This window comes from Vitis vinifera, chromosome 12 (genome assembly GCF_030704535.1).
Source record: "Vitis vinifera cultivar Pinot Noir 40024 chromosome 12, ASM3070453v1".
Lineage (NCBI taxonomy): Eukaryota > Viridiplantae > Streptophyta > Magnoliopsida > Vitales > Vitaceae > Vitis > Vitis vinifera.
The window spans coordinates 12,752,459-12,774,924 of NC_081816.1; the positions used below are offsets into that span (position 1 = coordinate 12,752,459).

A 22,466-nucleotide genomic window follows, 5' to 3' on the forward strand; every position below is an offset into this window, starting at 1 on the left:
TGATGGATAATTAAGCAAATGAAAGGATAGTCATTAACCTCTCTTAAACAGAGATTCTAGTGAAAAAAAAATCTGAAGTGAAGTCTAAGTGGAGTTCAATTATTGTCATGCTATGAAATCACTCAGCAAAAGCAATTGTTTGAAACCTAGGTAACAGAGGTTCTTTTCTCTAACTAGAGATGTCAAAATGGCTAGTTGACCCTAAGTGGTGAACTACCTGGTTGATTTTTTTCCATTGGGATGATTAACTGAGTTCAATTCAACAATTCATCTTTCACTATATTGATTTGATTGATATTTTGTATTATATATAAGTTTTGCAATTGAAGTTGGCTTGAGGTATGATAAGATGCTACCCTTGAACATGTTGTCAGATTAGTGACTAGAAATTTAGTTTACTGATAATCAATGCTTCATGAAAAAGGCAAGAATATGATGTATGTAATGGATAATGAATCATATATTATTGTCAACTTGTCTTACTTTAAATTCTTAGTGCAACACAGAATTTCCTTTGTTGTTTTTATTCTTTTGCAGGAGGAAAAGAGTACAAAACTTATGATTTTGATTTTGCTGGATTTTTCTTCTGTTGTTAACTCAAACAAATGTTGTCCACTCGGAGAGATAGGAAAGGAGAGTGTGCTGGGGTGAAGTTGAGTGTGGAAGCTCCTCCTCATTGTGTACTTCCTCTTCCTCGTTGTTTCTTGGTGTTGGCATCCATATACATTACATATATATATGTATGTATGTATGTATGTATGTAGGTAGGTAGGTAGGTAGGTAGGTAGGTAGGTAGCCAGTTAGGTGGTCATGTATGTATGTAGCCAGTTAGGTGGTCTAAAAGGCTTGTATAGGTGTGGGCCAAAATTGGTAGTCAAAATAGAAGCCAATTAAGGCTGGAATAGGCAGCCAGAATCTAAAGGATAATACAAAACCACAAAACAGGAAAGCCACCATAATAGCTCAAAGAAATAGCAATGTCTTAGTTGTTTCTCTTGAAACCTTGGGAATTTTTTTCTCCATGTTTGCTCTATGGCCATTAAGACAATTTTTTGTTTTTTGATAGGCAACCAAAAATATATTAAAGGCACCAAATAAAAACAAGGGGGTGCACCCCAAGTTCACAGGGGGTATACAAAGGGAGCCAACAAAATAGAAACACCACAAAAGAGCATAGAAGACACCCTCCCACTGACACACACAACCAGCCAATAAAATCTAACAAGGGATTAAGACCCTCTAGAATATGTAGGCAAGTCCAGTGGAAAAGGTACAAATAAGAGAGTCCTTTAAAGCTTGATCTGAATATTGAATTCCATCAAAGTATCTTCAATTCCCCTCTTGTCAAAGAATCCAAGACAAGCAAAGAGAGGTTGTCCATCAAATCTTTTCTCTATTTTTGCTAACAAAACTCCCAAGCCAAGTCTTTAGCAAATCTTTCATAGAGAATGGGAGGACCCAAGAACAACCAAAGAGAGAAAATAACATATGCCAAAGACCCTTGCCTTTCCACAATGGATTAGCAAGTGATCAGCTGATTCTTCTGATTTCATGCATACAACAATAGTTGGCTAACAACCATCCTCTTCTCTTAAGTTGATCTAAGGTTAAGAACCTTTCCCAAACCGCCTTTGAAGCAAAAAAAACCAACCATTAAAGGTGCCCAAGAGCCCCACACTAGCTTAGAATATTGGAGCATGTCTTTTTCTGATTTAATCTTCTAATTACAATGGAATCTTCAAAATAAAACTCCTATTGATTTGGTTATCATTTGACAAAAATTGAAATTAATATATATTTTTTTTGATAGGTAAAAAATGAAATTAATATTGAAAGTTATGGTTTTGAGTTATGTTGTTTAAAGACCTTTGAACGCTTATCTATAGGAAGCAAAAATTTATTGGGAAAATTAGGATAAGGTGTAGCAAGATAAAAATATTTGAAAAATGTGACTAACTTTTATCTTTTTCAAAGAAACGAAAAGATTAAAACACATTTTAATTCATATAAAGAGACTCCTAACGGAAAATTACATTTATAACCATACTAAACAATAAGAAAATCTTTTATTTTCTAAATATTAAATGCAACATAATTAAATAATAACTAATTAACCTATGGAATTACAAATATTATCTACAAATTAAGTTCCTAATATGAAACCCTAAAATCATAACTCTTTTCTACGTTAACCCTTTCAAAGAACTTCATCTTGTTCAAATGTCATCATCTCAATTTCCAATACCATATGTTGTATTTTTTATTTTATTTAATTGATAAATGTTATATATTGAAACATTTCAAATAAATTTATGTGAATTAAAAAAGCAAAAAGTTAATCATAATTTTTCAAATATTTTTATTTTGTTATGCTCTTGAGGCCTAACTCAAGTGGTAAAGGGATGGGGAGGGTTTGTGGGAGGTGGGTTCAAGTCCCAATGGGGACAAAAATTTACCTATCAATTTTTATTTATTTTTTTATTTTGTTACATCTTATCTCAATTTTCCCAAATTTATTTATTGTATTTAAAGGAAAATATGATATATATATATGAAAGCAAGGGGCCAAAAACACAAGGCCAAAATAGAGGACTTTGGACCAACTCCTTATGTCCATCGATGAAATGTAGTTAACAAATGTTATTCAACTTAGTTGGCTTTTGGTTTGTAATTTGAAGGGGGTGGATAATGTTGAGAGAGTTTGATTGTGGTTTTTGAGATATTTTTGTACATGCCTTTATTTGTAGTTCTCCCTGTTTAGTGGAGGAGAATAATCTTACTTTGATCAGGTTTTGTATTTTATGAGAAAGACCTCTTTTATATATATATATATGTATGTATGTATGTATGTATGTATGTATGTATGTATGTATATTTTGAAAGGGGTGTATAATGTTGAGAGAATTTGATTGTGGTTTTTGAGATATTTTTGTTCATGTCTTTTATTTGTAGTTTTCCTTGTTTAGTGGACGAGAATAGTCTTACTTTGATTAGGTTTTGTATTTTGTGGGCCTCTTATACATAACTTTTTTTTTTTTTTTTTTTTTGATAAGTAAATAAGATTTCATATATAAAAGAGACGCTAAAAAAGCAACTCAAGGTATACAACACCTATACACCTGCCTCCAACAAGGCCAAAAAACAAAGATAGCCCAACAACACAATCCTAATTAGAGCCCAACTAATCAATAAAATTAGCTATAGTTAGAGGGCAATCATCTATGAACAACTTAGTCTCAGACCAAAAAGAAAGGATAAAAGAGTATTTCAGTCGTTGAATTGACAACATATCATCCTTGAATGTCAATCTATTACTCGCCTTTCAAACCGTCTAGAAAATGTGAAGAGGAGCAGCTCTCCACGCCTTCTTGCGTTTTTTGCTCACGAAAAAACCATGCCAACTTAGAAGGGTCTCTCTAACTGAAGAAGGCAACACCCAAGACACCCTAAATAAAGTAAAAAGTAGATCCCATAAAACCCTTGTTCTTGAACAATGAAGAAGAAGATAGTCTATGGTCTTCTCTTTCTCAAGACACATAAAGCATCTATTTGCCAATGCCTGTCCTCTTTTCTAGACCATATCCAAGGTTAAGGCTTTGCGCCACGTAGCCTCCCATGCAAAGAAACTAATCTTAGGCTGCACATTCACATTCCAAATATAGCTTGAAGGAAACATAGATGAACAACCCGCTTCAAGGGCAACATAGAGAGACTTGACCGAGAATTTACCACTCTTAGTTTCAGTCCAAGACACCATATCCTCCACATCCTCAATAACTCTCTTACCATGTAGTCACTCCAAAAATCTTTTCACCTCCTCTACCTCCCAATCATTGAAAGCTCTTAAAAAACAGGGGTTCCAACCCCCCTCAGCCAAAGGGTCCCAAATATTTGCCACCCACGCTTCCTTCTCAACAGTCAAAGCAAAAAGAGAAGGAAAAGACATATACAAAGGAGAATCCCCGCACCATCTATTCCTCCAAAATCTCACCCTCCCCCCGTTACCAACAATGAAAACCATCCTATCACTCACCAACTCCCAATCCATCCTTATTCCTTTCCACAACCCCATATCATGAGCCTCTCTCACTTCCCGAGAGCACCAACCCCCTCTATCTTCTTCATACTTCCCTCTAATCACTTGATTCTACAAAACCTCTCTCTCATTTGCGAAACGCCAATTCCATTTAGCAAGAAGAGCCTTGTTGAGAATGGAAAGACATTTGACCCCCAAACCTCCTTTCTTCTTACTTAAACACACCAACTCTCATCTTACTAAATGAGGCTTTAGCTCCAAATTGCCCCCACCCCAAAGGAAGTCCCTTTGGATCTTCTCTAATCTCCGTCTGACTGAGCTTGGTAAGCACAACAATGACATGAGATAGATGGGTAAATTCGATAACGTGCTTCGAATAAGAGTCGCCCTCCCTCCCTTGGATAAATATTGTCTCTTCCACATGGCTAACCTTCTTCGAAAGCGCTCTTCCACACCATCCCAAACTGTAACTGACTTAAAAGGAGCACCCAAGGGCATCCCCAAATAGGTGGTTGGAAGACTACCTAGTCTACAACCAAATTCCCAAGCAAGATCATCCATATTCTCTACCCTCCCTACTGGAATGAGTTCACTTTTTTTCAAATTTATTCTCAATCCCGAAACGGCCTCAAACCACATAAGTAACCAACTAAGATAAGTCAAATGGTCTTGAGAAGGTTTATAGAACACCAGTGTATCATCAGCAAACAACAAGTGGGAAATTAGGACCCCTTCTTCACTCCTACCCTTCGCCTTACAACCCGATAAGAAACCTCCCTCTACAGCCCTTTTGAGAAAAGCACTAAAGACCTCCATAGCTATCACAAAGAGATAAGGGGAAAGGGGATCGCCCTGTCTCAAACCCCTGGAGCTTTGGAAGAAGCCCGTAGGGGTTCCATTGACCAACACGGAGAAACTTGCAGTGGATATGCACCACTTAATCCACCTGATTTATTTTTCCCCAAAACCCATTTTCTGTATAACCGTGAGAATGAAAGTCCAGTCCACGTTATCATACGCCTTCTCTATACCCAGTTTGCACAAAATGCCACTCTCATTATTCTTGAGGACCGAATCAATGGCTTCATTAGCTATCAACATTGCATCTAGAATTTGTCTACCTTCCACAAACGCCCCTTGAGCCTTGGAGACCACCTTTCCAACCACCTTTTTTAGCCTATTGGCTAAGGCCTTGGCCAGCCACTTGTACAAGCTTTCCACCAAGCTTATAGGCCTAAAATCCCCTAAGGCTTTAGCCCCTGCTTTTTTTGGAATTAGGACCACAAAAGTTGCATTTAGGCTTTTAACAAATTTGTCATTTTCATAGAATTCCTTGAAAAAACACATCACATCAGCCTTCATGAAATCCCAAGCAAATTGCCAAAAGGCCATAGAGAATCCATCTGGCCCTGGGGCTTTATCCCCATTACAGCCCAATAGTGCATCAAAGACCTCCTCTTCCATAAAAGGAATCTCCAAGGCACTAGCGTCCAAAGGCTCCAAAGTCTCAAACTGCAACCCGGAAACAAAAAGGCACCATTCCCCGGATTGGAGAGCAACAACCTAAAAGCATTGGCAATCCCTTCCCTAATTCCATTATCCTCCGTAAGCTAGGCTCCATTAATCTTAATTCTGTCCACATTATTCCTCCTCTTGTGAGCATTGGTCATCTTGTGGAAAAAACCGGTATTTCTATCCCCCTCTTTCAGCCATACTTCCCTAGATTTTTGCCTCCACATGATTTCTTCAAGTAAGACCCATTTTTTATAATCTTCCCTTGCTTCTTTTCTAGCTTCTAGCTCTTCCAACAACAGTCTGCTAATTTCTCCTTGGCATCCCAAAACTCCACCTGCTCCAAAGCCAAATTCTTTCTATATTCAACCCTACCGAAGGTGTTTATGTTCCACTCCTTCAGCTTAGCCTTCAGAAATTTTAGTTTTTCTACCAAGATGAAACTTGGGGATCCACTGAAGCTACCTCCCTCCCACCAATACTTCAAAAGGTCCTTAACACCTTTTACTTTCAGCCACATATTCTCAAATCTAAACGGGGAAGGGCCTCTTCTCAAGCCCCCTTCGTCCAAAAGAAGCGGAAAGTGATTGGACACAGTTCTTGGTAGGACATACTGCCTCGCATCACCAAAATGACTGTCCCACCCCTCATTAACCAAGAAACGATCCAGCCTTGAAAAAGACTAATTGATCACCCCTCCAATCCAAGTAAAAGGATCCCCAACCATAGGCAGATCCTTTAACTCTAGATCTTCTATTACTTCTAAGAACCTTCTCATATTTGAATTCAGGTTCCCTCCTCTGCTACGCTCTTCCGGACTTAGAATGGCATTAAAATCCCCTACAACGCACCACGGCCCATTCCAAAGCCCCTTAATGGCCCCCAACTCCTCCGAAAAACTCTCCCTGTCCCTCCTCAATGTTGGGCCATAAACCACTGTAAACGTCATATGAAACCATTCTCGCAACTCTTAAAAATGCAAGAAATAGAGAACAATCCTTTTTGAAGGTCGACCAAATCCAACATCCTATTATCCCAAAACACCACTATACCTCCAGTTGCGCCCCTTAAATCTACAGCTCCCCACTCAAGAAATCTTCCCACTCCTAAACTATGGATAATGCCCATTGACATTTCCTGTATCTTGGTTTCCTGTAGGCAAACCAGATCCACCATATTCTTCTTTATCAAAGCTTTGATCACCTTCCTCTTTTCGCAATTATTGGCCCCTCTTACATTCCAAGTAAGCAGTCGGAGCTTCATTTAGACCTGCTTGTACTCCCCCCCCCCCCCCCCCCCCCCCCCTCTTCCCCTTCTCCTCCTCCTCCCAGATAGTTCATTGTCCATTCCAACTTTCTCAATTCTCTTTTGAATTTTGACGACTCCAATTTTTTCCTTTTTCTACCATTCAACTTTCCTTTTTGAAGTTTCCTCTCTTTCATTCTTTTAAGCAAAAACAAAATTTCCCCTTTGAAGCCCTCCGTCGGCATTCTAAGATAGCGGCTAAACTTAGCCAAGCTACTAGAATGCCAACACAGTTCCCCCTCTTCGTCGCTCTCCTCCTCATCCTCTTGGGAGACCCTTTCTGAAACCCCCTCTGATGCCTCCTCAAAAGTCCTAGACTCCCTACCCGCTAGATCCAAGACCTCAGCCTCCCTCCCATTCGCCAATATCATCCTTAACGGGCCCATAACAGCTCCCCCTACGGCTTCTAAACCACTGCCCCGATCAGAAACCCTGGCAATGGCAACACCTTCCCCATCCTGCCCAGAAGGAGTAGAAGAAAGAGAGATTTCCCGCTTCCCTGAAGAAAACAAAGAACAAGAGAATTGATCAGAGTACCTGGAAGCCTCCTCCATCAACGCTTCGTCGATGATCACTGTGAGATTAAAGGTCGGATGAAGCGACCCCAGTTGGGAACCAAACATTTCCCCCTCTTGCTCTCCACAAACGCACAGACTCCCATCGCAAGCCCTAACCCCTTTTAATTTCTCCAAGTTGGGTTATCCCACCACCACTGGGCCTTTAGAAGGCTCCGTCATGGGCCGGCCCATCTCCACTAAATCTTTAAAGACTTCAAACACTTGGCCCTCCTCAACGGGCCCTCTCCCGAGCCCCAACTCCCTTTGCCGGCCCAACGGAAGTTCTTTTCCAGGCCCGAAAAAAGAACTCTTCCCCTAATCTGATCGCTGGCCTTCTTTTGTCCCATCAGCCTCTGCTACTGTTTCCGACACAGTACCAGAGGACTCAGCTTCCTTTCTGCAACCCCCTTCACTAACTTCACACGCCTTAGCCACTTTTGCAGGTTCCCCATGCGTCTGTACCTTCACCATTTTGAATCCAGCGTGTGAATCTCCTTCTCCATCATCCCTAACCTCCCGCTCCTTACCCTTCTCGTTTCTGATCATCGGAACTACTTCCGACATCCCTGGTTTCACCTCCCACCATAGCTGGAATGCATAACAAAAAGACCTAACTGCTACTTGCAAGGAGCTCGGCCACTCTATACCTTCAGATCTCATTAATAATCTGGCCCATTGTAGTTCCTTAAAGTTAGCAGTGTCTTCGTCCACTGCAACAACCCCCCGCAACAGTCCCTGATTTTTCTAAATACTTCCTGGCTCCAAAAATGCAACGGCAAACCCACAACTCTCACCCAAACACTCTTAGCCCTCTCGCCATTTTGAGAACACCCCACCTTTGGGTCCCACCTATCCAAGTGCAGGATCGATTCCTTGAACCATTGGTGTCCTCTTAAAAGCACCTTATTTGCTTCTTCTTTATTCTCAAATTCGATCAGCAAGAGAGGGCCCCCAAGCCTCGCAAGCTTCACCCCTCCTTTAATATTCCTCAGGGATCTCCCCCAACTTTCGAGAGTGGGCATATCTAGAGCCGACATTGGAGACTGTCCCCATCTCCCAACCAGGCATCGGTCTAATAACTCCCTTTCGCTTAGGATATCTTTCTCCCCCAACTGTAACCACACTGCTTCCCCTAACTTTTTTGCTCCTGTTTTCACCACATCAACATAGGATTTTTTGGCTTTCCCCTCAGATTCCCCATCTGTACGCCCTGTCCCATAGAAAGCAGTAGTTTCCCTGGGTTCATCCCAAGTCAAAACTCCAAGAAAGCAAAGCTTTTCAGCCAACAAGACCCAACCTCCCAAAATACCTTTTCCTTCTAGAAACACTAAACAATATCTCTTTGATTCCGAGTCAACCATAGAGCATAATAAGAACCTACCTGCCTCATTTGCACGACTTTCTAGCTTAAACTTCCTTCCTCCATCTTCCCAACTTTTAACAAAACCCTGCACAATAACACCCCTGCAGCAAGCCTCCACTCCTTCAACAAGCAACACAAACTGAGGTTTCCAAACTTAATCCACGAAAGTAAAACCTCTGCTCCTTTCCACAATGATTCCCTTAAGTCTCTCCCCATACACCTCCACAGAAATTTCAAAAGACTTTGAGTCCACTGCAAACCAGCATCTACCTCCTCTTTTAGCAGACATCTCAGATTGCATACCCCACTTATACATACTTATACATATATATATATATATATAGATTTTGATTTTGATTAAAAAAAAAATCTAGTTAACAAACTTCCCTCCTCAAAAGAACCCCAACAACATGGGAATAAAGACTTGATGTTGCCTTTCAAATTTAATTCTGCTAGTTCCCATCCTTTAGAGAATCTACAATTTTTATTTTTATTTTTTCTTTTCAAATGCAACAGCATGGGAATAAAGACTTGAGGATGCCTTTCAAATTTATTTATGCTAGTTCCCATCCTTTAGGGAATCTTCAATTTTCTTTTTTTTTTTTCAAATGCACCATAGTAAAGCACTAAGTTTATGATTTTGACCTTATGCTTTTATGATGACTTTTTTTTTTTTTAATAAGAAACGAAGAAATTTATATTAAAATAAGAAAAGATACAAGAGAAAGAGAAGAAAACAAGAGAAGGATGAGAGGTCCTTCCCACAAAAACAAAAACTGAACAAAAGAGAAAACACCCAACTTTAGAAAACTAAAGACAAAAAAAAAACCCAACACTCTCAAACTTTTGAAGCGCAAACCGCAGTCCAGTTGAGTTGTAAAACACTAAGAGGAACTCCGCTAAAAGCTGCAGTACAAGAGGCCCAAAGAGAGGAATATAAAAGAAGCATGTCCCATAACATCTCTTCCGTTCTCTCCTTATCCTCAAAAATCCTATTGTTTCTCTCTTGCCATACCATCCATAACAAAGAAAGGCAAGCGATTTGTCAAAGTGTCTTGCCTCTTAATGAATTCCCCAAACCTTTAAAAGCAATAACCATCATGTCCACAATACTCCTTGGAGGGACCCAAGCCAAACCTGCTAGATTGAACAGCTTGTGCCAGAGTCCAATGGTAACAGGACAATGAAGAAAAAGGCGGTCGATCGATTCTCCATTTCCTTTACAAAGAATGCACCATTGAGGATAGAGGGATTTGTAGGGTCTTCTCAATTGCAACTTGTCATTGGTGTTTACCTTCCCATGTACTACTAACCAAGCAAGGGCCTTAACCTTTGAGGGGGCTTTTGAACTCCACAAAAACTTGGCCGGAAGGAACAAGATAGGATTTGAGACTTTTGACAAGGCCAAGAAAAAAGATTTCACTGAAAACAAGCCTGATGATGACAAAGACCAAGCTCTTGAATCTGCCAAAGGAGAGAAAAGCACTAAACTAAGGGAGGACATTAATCTCTAAAGGAGATCAATTTCTGTATCAGTAAGATTGCGACGAAAATTAAAATTCCAAGACAGTGGAAAGGAATTACCAAGGACATTTGAGACAGTGAGGTTTTTCACAGAAATAACTCTATAAAGACCAGCAAATTGAGAACACAAAGTCTGGTTATCCCACCAAAGATCTTCCCAAAAACGAATTCTCTCCCCATTCCCCACCACTAGGCGGACAAAAGGGGAGAAACCTTGAAAAACTTGAACAATAGCCTTCCAAAGACATCTGTGTGACCATCTAACCACCATGTTGGCGTTCCATCCATCAGGATGTGTCCCATAAATACTCGCAATAACCTTATGTCAAAGACCATTTCTTTCTCTAGGGAACCTCCAGAGTCATTTCCCTAAGAGAGCAATATTTCTTAAAGAAGTCTTCCCGATACCCAAACCTCCCAACTCCTTTGGACTACAAACAACATCCCATCTAATAAGATGATCTTTCTTCCCTTCCTCCGCCCCAGACCAAAGAAAATCCCTTTGCAATTTCTCAATCTTTGAGGCTATTGATACTGGGATTTTGAAGAGGGAGAGAAAGTAGCTAGGGATGTGAGATAGACTTGACTGAATTAAAGTAATCCTCCCTCCCAAAGACAAAAATGTATTTTTCCAACCATCCAGCCTCCTCGAAATTCTCTCAACCACCGGATCGCAATAGCCTATTGTCTTTGGGTTCCCTCCCAATGGAAGACCTAAATAAGACAAAGGTCACTTTGACACTCTGCAACCAAAAACCGAGGCCAAACTAGACAATTACTCTTGCCTTGTATTAATACCTAAAATGGTGCTTTTTTCTAAATTGATTTTTAATTCTGATACTTGCCCAAAAACCAAAAGGATAATCTTGAGGTTTTGAAGATGTTCTAGAGAGGCTTTAGAGAAAAAAATGGTGTCATCTGCAAACTGTAGAAAAGACACTCTAGTCTTGTCCCTCCCCACAAAGAAACCCTTAGTTAGCCCAATTTCCTCTGCTCTGATCATCAACCTACTTAGAACATCTGCTACTAAAGTAAAAAGGAAAGGAAAAAGGGGGTCTCCTTGTCTCAAACCTCTAGAGGCCTTAACCCAACCCTTTGCATTCCCATTAACTAAGATTGCAAAATTTGATGAAGACAAACAACCCTTTATCCAAGATCTCCATTTCGGGCTGAACCCCTTCCTTTCTAGCACTTGATCTAAAAAGCCTCAATCCACATGATAATAGGCCTTCTCAAAATCGATTTTGAAAACCACCCCTTCCTCCCCTAACCTTCTTTTCTCATCCACCACTTCATTGGCTATCAACACAGCACCTAGAATGTGTCTCCCTTCAACAAAGGCTCCTTGAGAGCCAAAGATTGTTTCATGTAGGACTTTGCGTAAACGCCCTGATAAGACCTTAGCAATTATCTTATATAAACTTGTAACCAAGCTAATAGGTCTATAATTTGAGATTTTAAAAGTTTGGATTTTCTTAGGCACCAAAGCAATGAAGGTCGCATTTTGTACTTTGATTTATTATCTCATTGGTGTGGAACTCTAGAAACACCCTCATGAGGTCCTCTTTGATCACATTCCAATACTCTTGATATACTGCAATAGTAAAACCATCAGGACTAGGGGCCTTTTCCTTATTTAATTGGAAAACTGTCAATTGTACCTCCTCTTCAGAAAAAGGTTTGTCCAGCCAAACTGCACTCTCTCTAGAAATAAGGACCCAATCTAACCCTTCAACCCTCCAAGGAGCACCTTCGGGTTTGGAATAGAGTTTCCCAAAGAAATTTACAATCTCCTCAGAGATAACCTCAATGTTGCTTAAAGCCACCCCCTTCTCAAAGATCAAAGACTTAATGAACTTCCTGCTTCACCTTCCATTGACCATTCTATGAAAGAACTTAGAATTGCAATCCCCTTCTTTTATCCACTTGACTCTAGATTTTTGTCTCCAATGAACCTCTTCCTTTAATAACAAATCCTCTAACTCCCTTCTTCTTAAGGTCCTTTCTGATAACAAATCAAGATTCAAATTCCCTTCTTGTTCAATTAGATCAATTCTACCTAAGTCCGAAAGAATGAAATTTTTCCTCTTTCTTAAATCTCCAAAGGCCACTTTATTCCAGTCTTTCAACTTTGATTTAACAAACTTTAATTTCCTCATGAACTTGTGACCTTCCCAACCTTCAACCGTACACTCTTGACACCAATCTCTAAAATTCTCCTTAAACTCAGGATGGAGCAAGCACATATTCTCAAACCTGAAAGGAGTCAGACCCCATTTTAAAGGATTAGTTTCCAAACAAATTGGGCTATGATCTGAGTTCTATCTAGGAAGCGCCTCTTGAAGACTTTGAGAGAAAAAAGAATCCTACTCAGAAGAAAACAAAAACTTATCCAACCTCTTGCAAATAGGAGCAACTTGCATGTTTGACCAAGTAAAAGCCGCATTGCTTAGAGGGGGATCCAACAAACCACTCTCCCTTATAAAAATATCAAAACACCTCATGTTGAATGTTAACTAGAATCACCCAGTTTCTCAGAGATCCTCCTAATTACATTAAAATCCCCTCCTACACACCACATTGGGAAAGTCATACCATACAGGTCTTGAAGCTCCAACCAAAAATCCCTCCTCCACAAAGGCTTATTCGGGTCATACATTGAAGTTAACCAAAAAGACCCTTCCTCACTATAATTTAGCTTCATAGTTAGAGATAAAGACCCTAACACCTTCTCTATACATTTTAACTTATTTGAATCTCACATAATCACAATCCCCCCTAAAGCCCCACAAGCAGGAAGAGCAACCCACTCCATGCTTCTACCTTTCCAAACACTACTCACAAACCTCCTATCCCAAATTTCTCTCTTTGTTTCCTGAAGCATCACAACATCTGGATTTTGAGAACTTAAAAAATTCCTAACAATCCTCCTTTTCTTCTTGGAACCTAACCCTCTTTTATTCCAACTTAAGATCTTCATGTAAATAAAAAAACCCAACACAAACTGCAACCAGATCTAAGCCTCTCCCTAGATTCCACAAACAGTTTTTCTTTTCCTTCTGAAATAGACCTTGTCCGCAGAAAGAGTACTCCTACTCTCTATTGCCGCACCTTTTCCATTATCTCTGACAATTCTAATCCTTGAACTCTCCAAAACCGACTGAACCTTGACCATCTTCCTGGGCGTGAGGCCCTCAATCTGAAAACCTTCCAACGGGAGGGTGGGAGGTTCTGGCTCTAGGGACGACACCCTACCTGAGACACAAAGCTTCTCTGGGCTACTAAGTGGTTCCCTAAGGAAAGAACAGTTTTTTAAATTTTGGTTTGAGGCTTCTAAGGGGGATGCCACACCTTCTGAAATGGGCACGGTAACAAAACGGCTATACTCATCACCAGGAAAATTCGAAAATGGAACAACCTGAGAACAAAGTTTGACTCCAGTGGAATCGAAGAAATGGGCTAGCACCGAAAAGAGTGAAAAGCGGAAACAGAGGAAACGGGAAGAGATTTTGGAACAAAAGCCCCAGCCAAAGGATGGCCCTTCTCAAAAGAAGTTGAGAGAGGAAGACACACCTTGTTTGCCAAACTACAACGCGAAAGCCCTTCGTCTCCCTCTGTCTCCACGGTGAAATCTTTGGAAATTTCTGGATTATTTAATACAATTTTCTTTATATATAATTTTTGTAAAAACATAATAATATTTAAAAAATATTATATATCATTGTTAGATTATTTATAATGGATAAATAGATAGATCCCTTTGAGTTTTTGGATTAAAAAAAAAATGAAAAACAAAAGTTTAATTTGCAACTAAACATACTAAAAAACATGTTGAGCATTTGATCATCAACATATGTTATAGACAGATCAAGCCTCTTATGCTGCTAATATCTTAAAGGATAATTATTTTTATTTTATTTTTTTTGAACTTTTAGAAGGATTATATTTACTCAGTATCATACATAATGAGAGTATGTTAGATAGCTTATTTGAAATTTTATACATTACTTGTCTTACAATTCTTTTCCCGTCCATGAAAAAAATAAATTAATACGTCAAACACTAGGAGACAGCAGAAAAATTAAATTAGAAGAGAATATAGGAACTCAACCTAGAAACAACAGTTTTCCTAAATAAAATAGGGTCCATGGCACGAAAGAATGAAAAAGCTTGAATAACTCAGAAAGAGAGTGGTGCCTAGCTGTTGAAAGAACCAAACCCTCCCGTACTCATAAAAGGAAATGATTTGTGAACGATGAAGAATCTTGAATAGCTCTGCATCATGATCAACAAAATAGGCATACAAATCTGCTGCGAGAAGCAGGCAAAAGGCTCAAGGCCAGCAAGTAAGAAGATAAAAAATCCTAATTCGATTAAAGGGGCCTATTGTATTTGGATGAGGAGCGCTTGATGGACTGAGTTGGCTGGGCATCCAAGTCATGGAACCTTTTTCTAGCCAATATCTCATTATTGGTTGAGTCCTAGATCAAAGTCATTGGCAAATGAAAAATCTACCGGTTCTATTTCCTTGTCTCTGGAGAGTAGCTTTAGTCTTAATCTGTCAATAAAAGCGTGTTACAGATTTTGGAGCAATTAGTTTTTTCCATTAGCAACAGCCATTTCATTGCACTAGAATAGTAAGTACAAAGAAGGATGTTCCTTTGGTCAACTATATAATTTGCTATACAAAATTTGACAAAAAAGAAGGATAATAAACAATCTAACTGCAGAAGGAAGATGGTTACAACTCGCTTAATACAACTCTCAAAGGTAATAGAAAGAAAAAAAATATGCTTCAAAAGGAGCAGGACACTTGGCTTTGTGCTTTGCTAAGATATTCACCACATGATTGACTAAGGAGCACAATGAAAGTAACCATCCAATTCTAAAGTAATGGCAACAACTTAGTCAAGTAAACAATCAAACTTCAATAGGTCCCTTTCTCTCTTAGTCACCTAAGATATGACAACATTCAGAATCTTCTTCCATTGAAAGATTGGAAAAACCCTCCAAAGGGGTTAGAATCTCTACATTTAGAGAAGGCTCTCTCAGCATTATACTGAATGGACCCCTTACTATCCTCCTAGCAGCTGTGGGTTACCCAAAGAACACCCATTAAATCTTACTACACCTATTGTGGATTATGAGTATATAGGAAGTGTCTCCTTAGCCAACCTTGTGGTTAGAGTGAAGGTTCTTCATTTAGTTTGCATAGAAGTAGACTAGTGAGAAAAGGATGATCCTTGGAAAAAAAATGAAATTTATGTAAGGTGTGCAAGGAGACAACTAACGATACTCTCATCCATTTTGTTAAAGCCTGACTATTATAGGATCTCTTACCTTTTATCTTTGGGATTTAGGGGATTCTTCTAGTGTCACTAAAGGAACTTTTTTTGAGTTGGCATGTGAGAGACTTTGACAAAAGGGGGAGGAATGCCTGGAGGTTGGCTGTTATATGCTTGTTTTGGTGCTTATGGAAAGAGTGGAATGACAACGATTTTATCGAAGAGGAACTTTCAATCAAAGATTGAAATAATTTTTTCTTTAATCTCTTATGGATTGGTCTAGATTCGCTTTACAATTGGACTTCAGCTCTCTTTTGGACTTTATTGATGGTTTTAGATAGGGAAGGATTGTGGTCCTTGTATTTTCTTGTCCTTTTGTTGCCTTCTCTTTGTGCTATCTGTATGCCTACTTGTTAGGTTGCACCCCTGTTTTTGTAGCTAGTCCATCACTGATCATGACTTTAAATAAAGAATCAGCATCTCTTCAAATGGAAAACTGGCTGAGAATCGTCATTAGAAAGATACCTCATAGGAGAGAGGATTACTATTTTGTTGTTTGAATGGCAGAGTTACAATGTTGGAGAATGAAGTTTATTTTTGAAGAAAAAGGAAATGATGGCATTTTAAATGCTTATTTTAGAATTTCATTAGTGTGTTCTGAATTCAGTCTTAAGTTCTCTCTTTATTTGTCAAGTTTCTGATATTTTCAAGTGCAATTTATTTTTTAATTAATAAAGAATTTTATATGCAAATTGTAATTACTGATAGTGGAATTTCAAATAAAAGATATGGAAAGTAATGATCAAACAAAAATTAACTGAAGTTTTTCTGTTATAGGGTCAATTACTCTGCTGATTTGCCAGTTATGATATCAATGTTGTCTAGGTTGATAGGTTGGTCTTTGGTTTTCCTATTATCTTCTTTGCATTTTATTGAATGCCATCCCAAATCACCTTCTCCTCAGGTTTATGACCCCATAGACCCATATACATAATCTTACTAATTTTTTATAATGTTAGGATTAAACATCTACACCTATTATGTAATGCTTATGTGCTGCAGCACAGATGTTAGACATGAAAATGTTCTGCTATTAATGAATCTACTGTTTAACCAATGTAATGAATTGACAGTTCATAAATCAAAATAATAATAGAATTAGTTGATATTTTTGTTATCATTGTTTCTTAATTCAGATATGGTGACATGGAAATTATGTGGTTACATGAATTTTATTATTCCTTCCCTCTTTAATATTTCATTGATGACTTATTTGATTCAGGTTCTGAGGCAATGTTTGCAGATCTTTGCTACTTTCCAGTAAGATCAGTGCAGGTAAAGTAGGAATGAAATAGAAGTTGCTGGATCATTTATTCAACATGTACCCTTTAATATAGAATAATGAATATTGCACCTTGTGGTGGTTCTCCTCTGTTACTACTCCTTCATGTTCTGATCATTGTATTCTAATTTATTTGGTATTGGTGGTTTGCAGCTTACCTTTGTGTTTCTTGTACTGCCTTGCCTTCTGTTGGGCTACCTTGGTCAAGCTGCATACCTTATGGAAAACCATGATCAATATGGTCAACTCTTCTTTTCTTCTATCCCAAGTAAGCTTCATTGTTTTCTCTATTAATCAGTTCATGTGTGTCTATCATCTAATTTGCAAAACCTATTTATAATAATACTTTTTTAACTTCCTAGATGCAATGTGTTGTGTGTGATTATATTAAACAAGTAGGTTGAATTTTAAGAAATTGTGGTTGCATGCCTATTGTTTGAAGAAAAAGGAACTGAAGGAAATTTTATTCTGTCTCCAGGTGGTGCTTTCTGGCCAGTCTTCCTCATTGCCAACATTGCTGCACTAATTGCCAGTCGGGCAATGACAACGGCCACATTTTCATGTGTAAAACAATCAACAGCACTTGGTTGTTTCCCTCGCCTTAAAATCATTCATACATCCCGGAAATTCATGGGCCAGATTTATATTCCAGTCATAAACTGGTTTCTGCTGGTGGTTTGCTTGGTGTTAGTCATCTTTATCTCAAATGTCAATGAGATTGGAAATGCATATGGTAAACTTCTTTCCAACCTACCTTTCATTCATAATAGATCTATATATATATATATATATATATATATATATATATATATATATGCTGGTGTTTTCATTTTCTGTTCAATTTTGTTCTGCATTAGTGAACGTTCTCAGTTTGTAAACACTTGGTTTCCAAGTTTCATCTTGACATCTGTTGAAATTTGCATTGGGATCTGGTGACATGTTTTAAGTGTAGACCAGGTTAGACTTTGAGAAATGAGTGAAGTGGTCATTATTAGAAAATGAATTTGATATAGAGCTCAGAGAAAAGAAAGAAAGACCTCCACAGGAATCTGACTTAGAAGAAGCATATAAAGAATTGTGCATAAGGTCCTAGATGTAATGATATGATCAATGACATGTACCTAGGGTCCTAACTAGCATGAGGGTGATATAAAGAATTGTTTGTTTTCTTGCATTGGTTATGAATAAACTTATCATAACTTACAATGCATATTTATGAAGATGTCCCTAGTGCATAGTATTTGTCAACTATCTACTTTAATTTATGAAACTAGACAAGTGATTGATTCCTAGTTAGAGCTATGAAAAGATACTTTAGAATCCAAACGTTTTAATTTTAGCAGGCTAAAACAAACATCTAGAATATATAGAATATAATTTTAGTAAAACTAGGAGCAGAAATAGGAGTATGGTGAAAATTATGTTCAAGAGACGCCTAAAGTGATTATTTCCATTATCTTGAATCAATTATTTATAAGGGGAGATTGGGGTGGATGATGTGCATAAAATTGAAGCAGAATGGATGAAGTTGAGTAGTGACTCTTATGTGTTGTATGATATGGATGGCCCATCAAATTAAAGGGAAAATATATATTTTTTTTATTAGAAGCAAATATCTTCATTCATTAAATGTTAAATACAAGAAGGATGAGCAATCCTCCAAAGATGTACATTGGTTGATAAGAATGTAAACAATATCCTGCTCCACAAAAAACTGGACAATCTTCACAAGGAAAAGAAAAACAATGTACACATGGTAAAGCAGCTTTATACACTATGGTGAAAGAAAATCTCCAACAAAGGAGACCAAGTGCTTTGCTTCTTGTTTGACTAATCGGTTTGTGATTTGATTAGTTGAAGGAGGAACCCAAGAGGAGCATCCCAACTCACTAGTGAGTAGCGACACCTATTATTTTGCATATCCGGTTATCAAATTTCTATGAGCCTCTCCCTATTAGACACCTAAGATATTACAATAGCATAATGTCCCTTTAGGATTATATTGGATAGACAAAGCTTTGGTCTGCAACAGACCCTCCAATAAGGCTAACATCTCTACCTCAATAGTCGATCCTGCATCTGTAGGCTTAGAGTAATCTCTCAATACTGTACCTAAATGATCTCTTATCACCACCCCAATATCTAGTCATCTAAGATTATCTAAAGAACATTCATTAAAATTTAACTTTATTGAACCGATTGGAGGGGGTAACCAATCCAATCATAGCTTCTTCTTCGATCTCTTTGAGTAGAAAACACCCTTCCAATCTAGCATTAGAGTATAGAAAGGAATATTCCTAAAAGGCTCAATGACGAAGGCCCATAGGAAAGAGAAAAAGTAAGTTAAAACCCAATTGACATCCACAAATACCCATCTATCCTTAAATATCTTAGCATTCTTCTCCAACCATAAAACGATATCAAGGATGAGACAACCACTTGCCTTAGAGTCTTCTCTTTTGGTATGTTGCCAAAGCCTTCAAAGAAGATTCTCAACCTCTCTGCTATGCCTTTAGGAGGAACCCATTGAACTTTTGGCTACGTGGAACAATCTTTGCCAAAGTTCTAATGTTGTGGAACAATGAAGAAAAAGATGATTAGATGATTCACTACTCTTCAAACACAACACATCGGTCCAAGATTGTAAGGCCTCCTTAAGTGAACCAACTTGTTAGTATGAGCCTACATATTAGCCACAAGCCATGCAAAGGCCTTAACCTTGGGTGGAGTTTTTGAGTTCCATATTAACTGAGCAAGAGCAAAAGGGTAAAGACAGAAAAAACATGAGATATTGAGAAAGCTTCATGGAAAGAGCTCACTGAGAAGAGTCCTGAGAGTGTCAATGATTAAACCCTTTCATCTAGGAAGTAAGGTGATTGGTACAAATATAGTAAGAAGGAACAAAGGCATGTATTTCCTTAATCTTTGGATCAGAAAGTTTTCAATGAAAATTGAAATTCCAAGATGGACAAGTGGAGGATGAAAGTAGAACTGAGAAAATAGTTCAAATTTCTAGTCCTTATTATAAGTTTGAAAAGATTTGGAACTTGAAGCTTGAGAGGTCAATCTCTCAGTCAAGTCTTCTCCAAAATGAATTTTTATGCTATCTCCCATTAAGTATTGGGTAAAAATAGAAAAATCACTGAAAATTTGAGTAATAGCCTTTTAAGGACAGCAGTACGACCAACTAACAACAATGTTGGCATTCCTTCCATTGGAGTATGGCCTATGAAGCATTGCTCTCTCTAGAAAACCTTCATAGCCACTTACCTAAAGGGGCTTTATTCCTCAAGGAGAATCTCCCTAACCTTGGACCTCCATCCCTTTTTTGGTTTACGCACATGTTCCCAACCAATTAGGTGGTCTCTCTTTCCTTCCTTGAATCTAGTTGAAGAATAGGGTTTCATGGGAATAATTTTCTTTCATTAAGATTATTCTTTTATAGAGTTTACAGCATATACAAATCCTTCGAATTAGGAAACTAAATCACTGATTAAAAGGAAAGAATAACTCCTAACAATTACTTTCCTAAAAATACAAAGATTGACAACTAATAAATAATTTGCAGCTTTACAAAGTTATTTCTTTCCATATCAGTTTCAGTTTTCCAACACTCCCCCTCAAGCTGGCTTAAAGATATCTTCCATAACCAGCTTGCCAACTAGAAAATCGAATTGCCTCTTGTGTAGTCCTTTGGTGAAGACATTAGCCACTTGTTCCTCAGTAGGGATATAGGTCATACAGACCAATCCGTTGTCTATCTTCTCTTTAATGAAATGCTTGTCCACTTCCACATGTTTGGTGTGGTCATGGAGAACCGGATTGTGAGCTACTTAAATTGCTGCCTTGTTGTCACAATACAACTTCATAAGAGATGAACTTGTCATCTTTAACTCTTCCAGTAATCTTCTTATCCACATAATCTCACAAATACCATGAGGTACAGCTCTAAACTCAACCTCAGCACTACTTCTAGCAACCACGTTCTGTTTTTTACTTCGCCACGTAACCAAGTTGCCACTTACAAATGAACAATACCCAGAGGTGGACCTTCGATCCACTATGCTTCCAGCTCAGTCTGCATCGATGTAGGTTTCAATTTATAGGTGTCGTCGTGACTTGAATAGAAGACCTCTACTTGGTGTCCCCTTTAGATACCTTAGAATCCTGTAAACAACTTCAAAATGCTCTAGTCCAAGCGCATGCATAAACTGACTAACCATACTCACTGAGAATGCTATGTCAAGGCGTGTATGGGATAGGTAAATCAATCTCCCAACAAGTCTCTGATAACGATCCCGGTCCTTCACATTCTTGGCTTTTGTAGACTGCAGTTTTACATTAAGCTCTATAGGTGTTTCAGCAGGCTTACATCCTAACATACCTGTCTCATCAAGAAGATCAAGAACATACTTCCGTTGATTTACAAAGATACCTTCTTTGGACCTAGCAAACTCCATCCCAAGAAAGTATTTTAATGCCCCCAGGTCCTTAATCTCAAATTCCTCAGCAAGTTTCCCCTTCAACTTCTCTAGTTCATTGCAATCATCGCCAGTTAACACAATATCGTCAACATACACAATTAAGATGACTACTTTACCTTCATTTGAATGTTTGTAGAACATCGTGTGATCAGCTTGACTTTGAGTATATCCATAATGCTATATTACTTTGCCAAAGCGCTCAAACCAAGCTCTAGGCGACTGGTTAAGTCCGTATAAGGACTTCTTCAATTTGCACACTTTCCCAACTCCAAAACTTTCTTCAAAACCTAGTGGAGGACTCATGAACACTTCCTCCTCTAGGTCTCCATTAAGAAAGACATTTTTAACATCCAATTGGTGTAAGGGCCAATTGGAATTTACTGCAAGGGACAACAAAACTCTAATCGAGTTTATTTTAGCTACGGGGGCGAAAGTCTCTTGGTAGTCTATCCCATAGTTTTGAGTAAAACCCTTTACCACAAGTCTGGCTTTGTATCTCTCAACACTTCCATCTGCTTTACTCTTTATTGTAAACACCCATTTGCACCCTACACCTTTTTTTTCCCTTGGTAAATCTACAACCTCCCAAGTGCCATTCTTTTTTAAGGCATTCATTTCCTCAAACACTGCCAATTTCCAACTCGGTTCATCTAGTGCTTCTTGAATATTTCTAGGTACCACAAACTTTGAAATATTTGTAGTGAATGTTCTATAGTTGTCAGAAAGGTTACTATAGGAGATATATTTGGCAATGGGATGTTTAGTGCAAGCTCGGGTTCCCTTTCTAAGAGCAATAGGGAGATCAAGGTCAAGGTCCTATGCAAGAACAATTGGGGCTAATCCTAAACCGGGTTCGGGTGCAGATATTTCTGGACTTGGACCAAAGTGATGGTAAACTTAGATCAGTAACAGAAGAAGAAGAAGCATGTATATGAGTAGGAATAAAAGGAGGGTTACCTAAGACATTTAGAGAGCCATTTGTCACGGACTTAGTCATTCACTAAGCTCGTGCGGCACTTAGGCAAGTTAAGACGCTTGATCTTGGTAAGTCAGCCTTG

At 38.4% G+C, this 22,466-nt stretch overlaps 1 protein-coding gene across 1 annotated transcript in view; it reads left to right on the forward strand.

Moving 5' to 3' along the window:
- LOC100252548 (potassium transporter 7) overlaps positions 1-22,466 on the forward strand; it is a 62,521-nt gene that overhangs the window by 23,263 nt on the left and 16,792 nt on the right. The window contains exons 6-8 of the mRNA XM_002274543.5: positions 16,865-16,917; positions 17,078-17,192; positions 17,403-17,657. Of these exons, the coding sequence (XP_002274579.1) occupies positions 16,865-16,917; positions 17,078-17,192; positions 17,403-17,657 (423 nt within the window). The remainder of the gene's footprint in view (positions 1-16,864; positions 16,918-17,077; positions 17,193-17,402; positions 17,658-22,466) is intronic.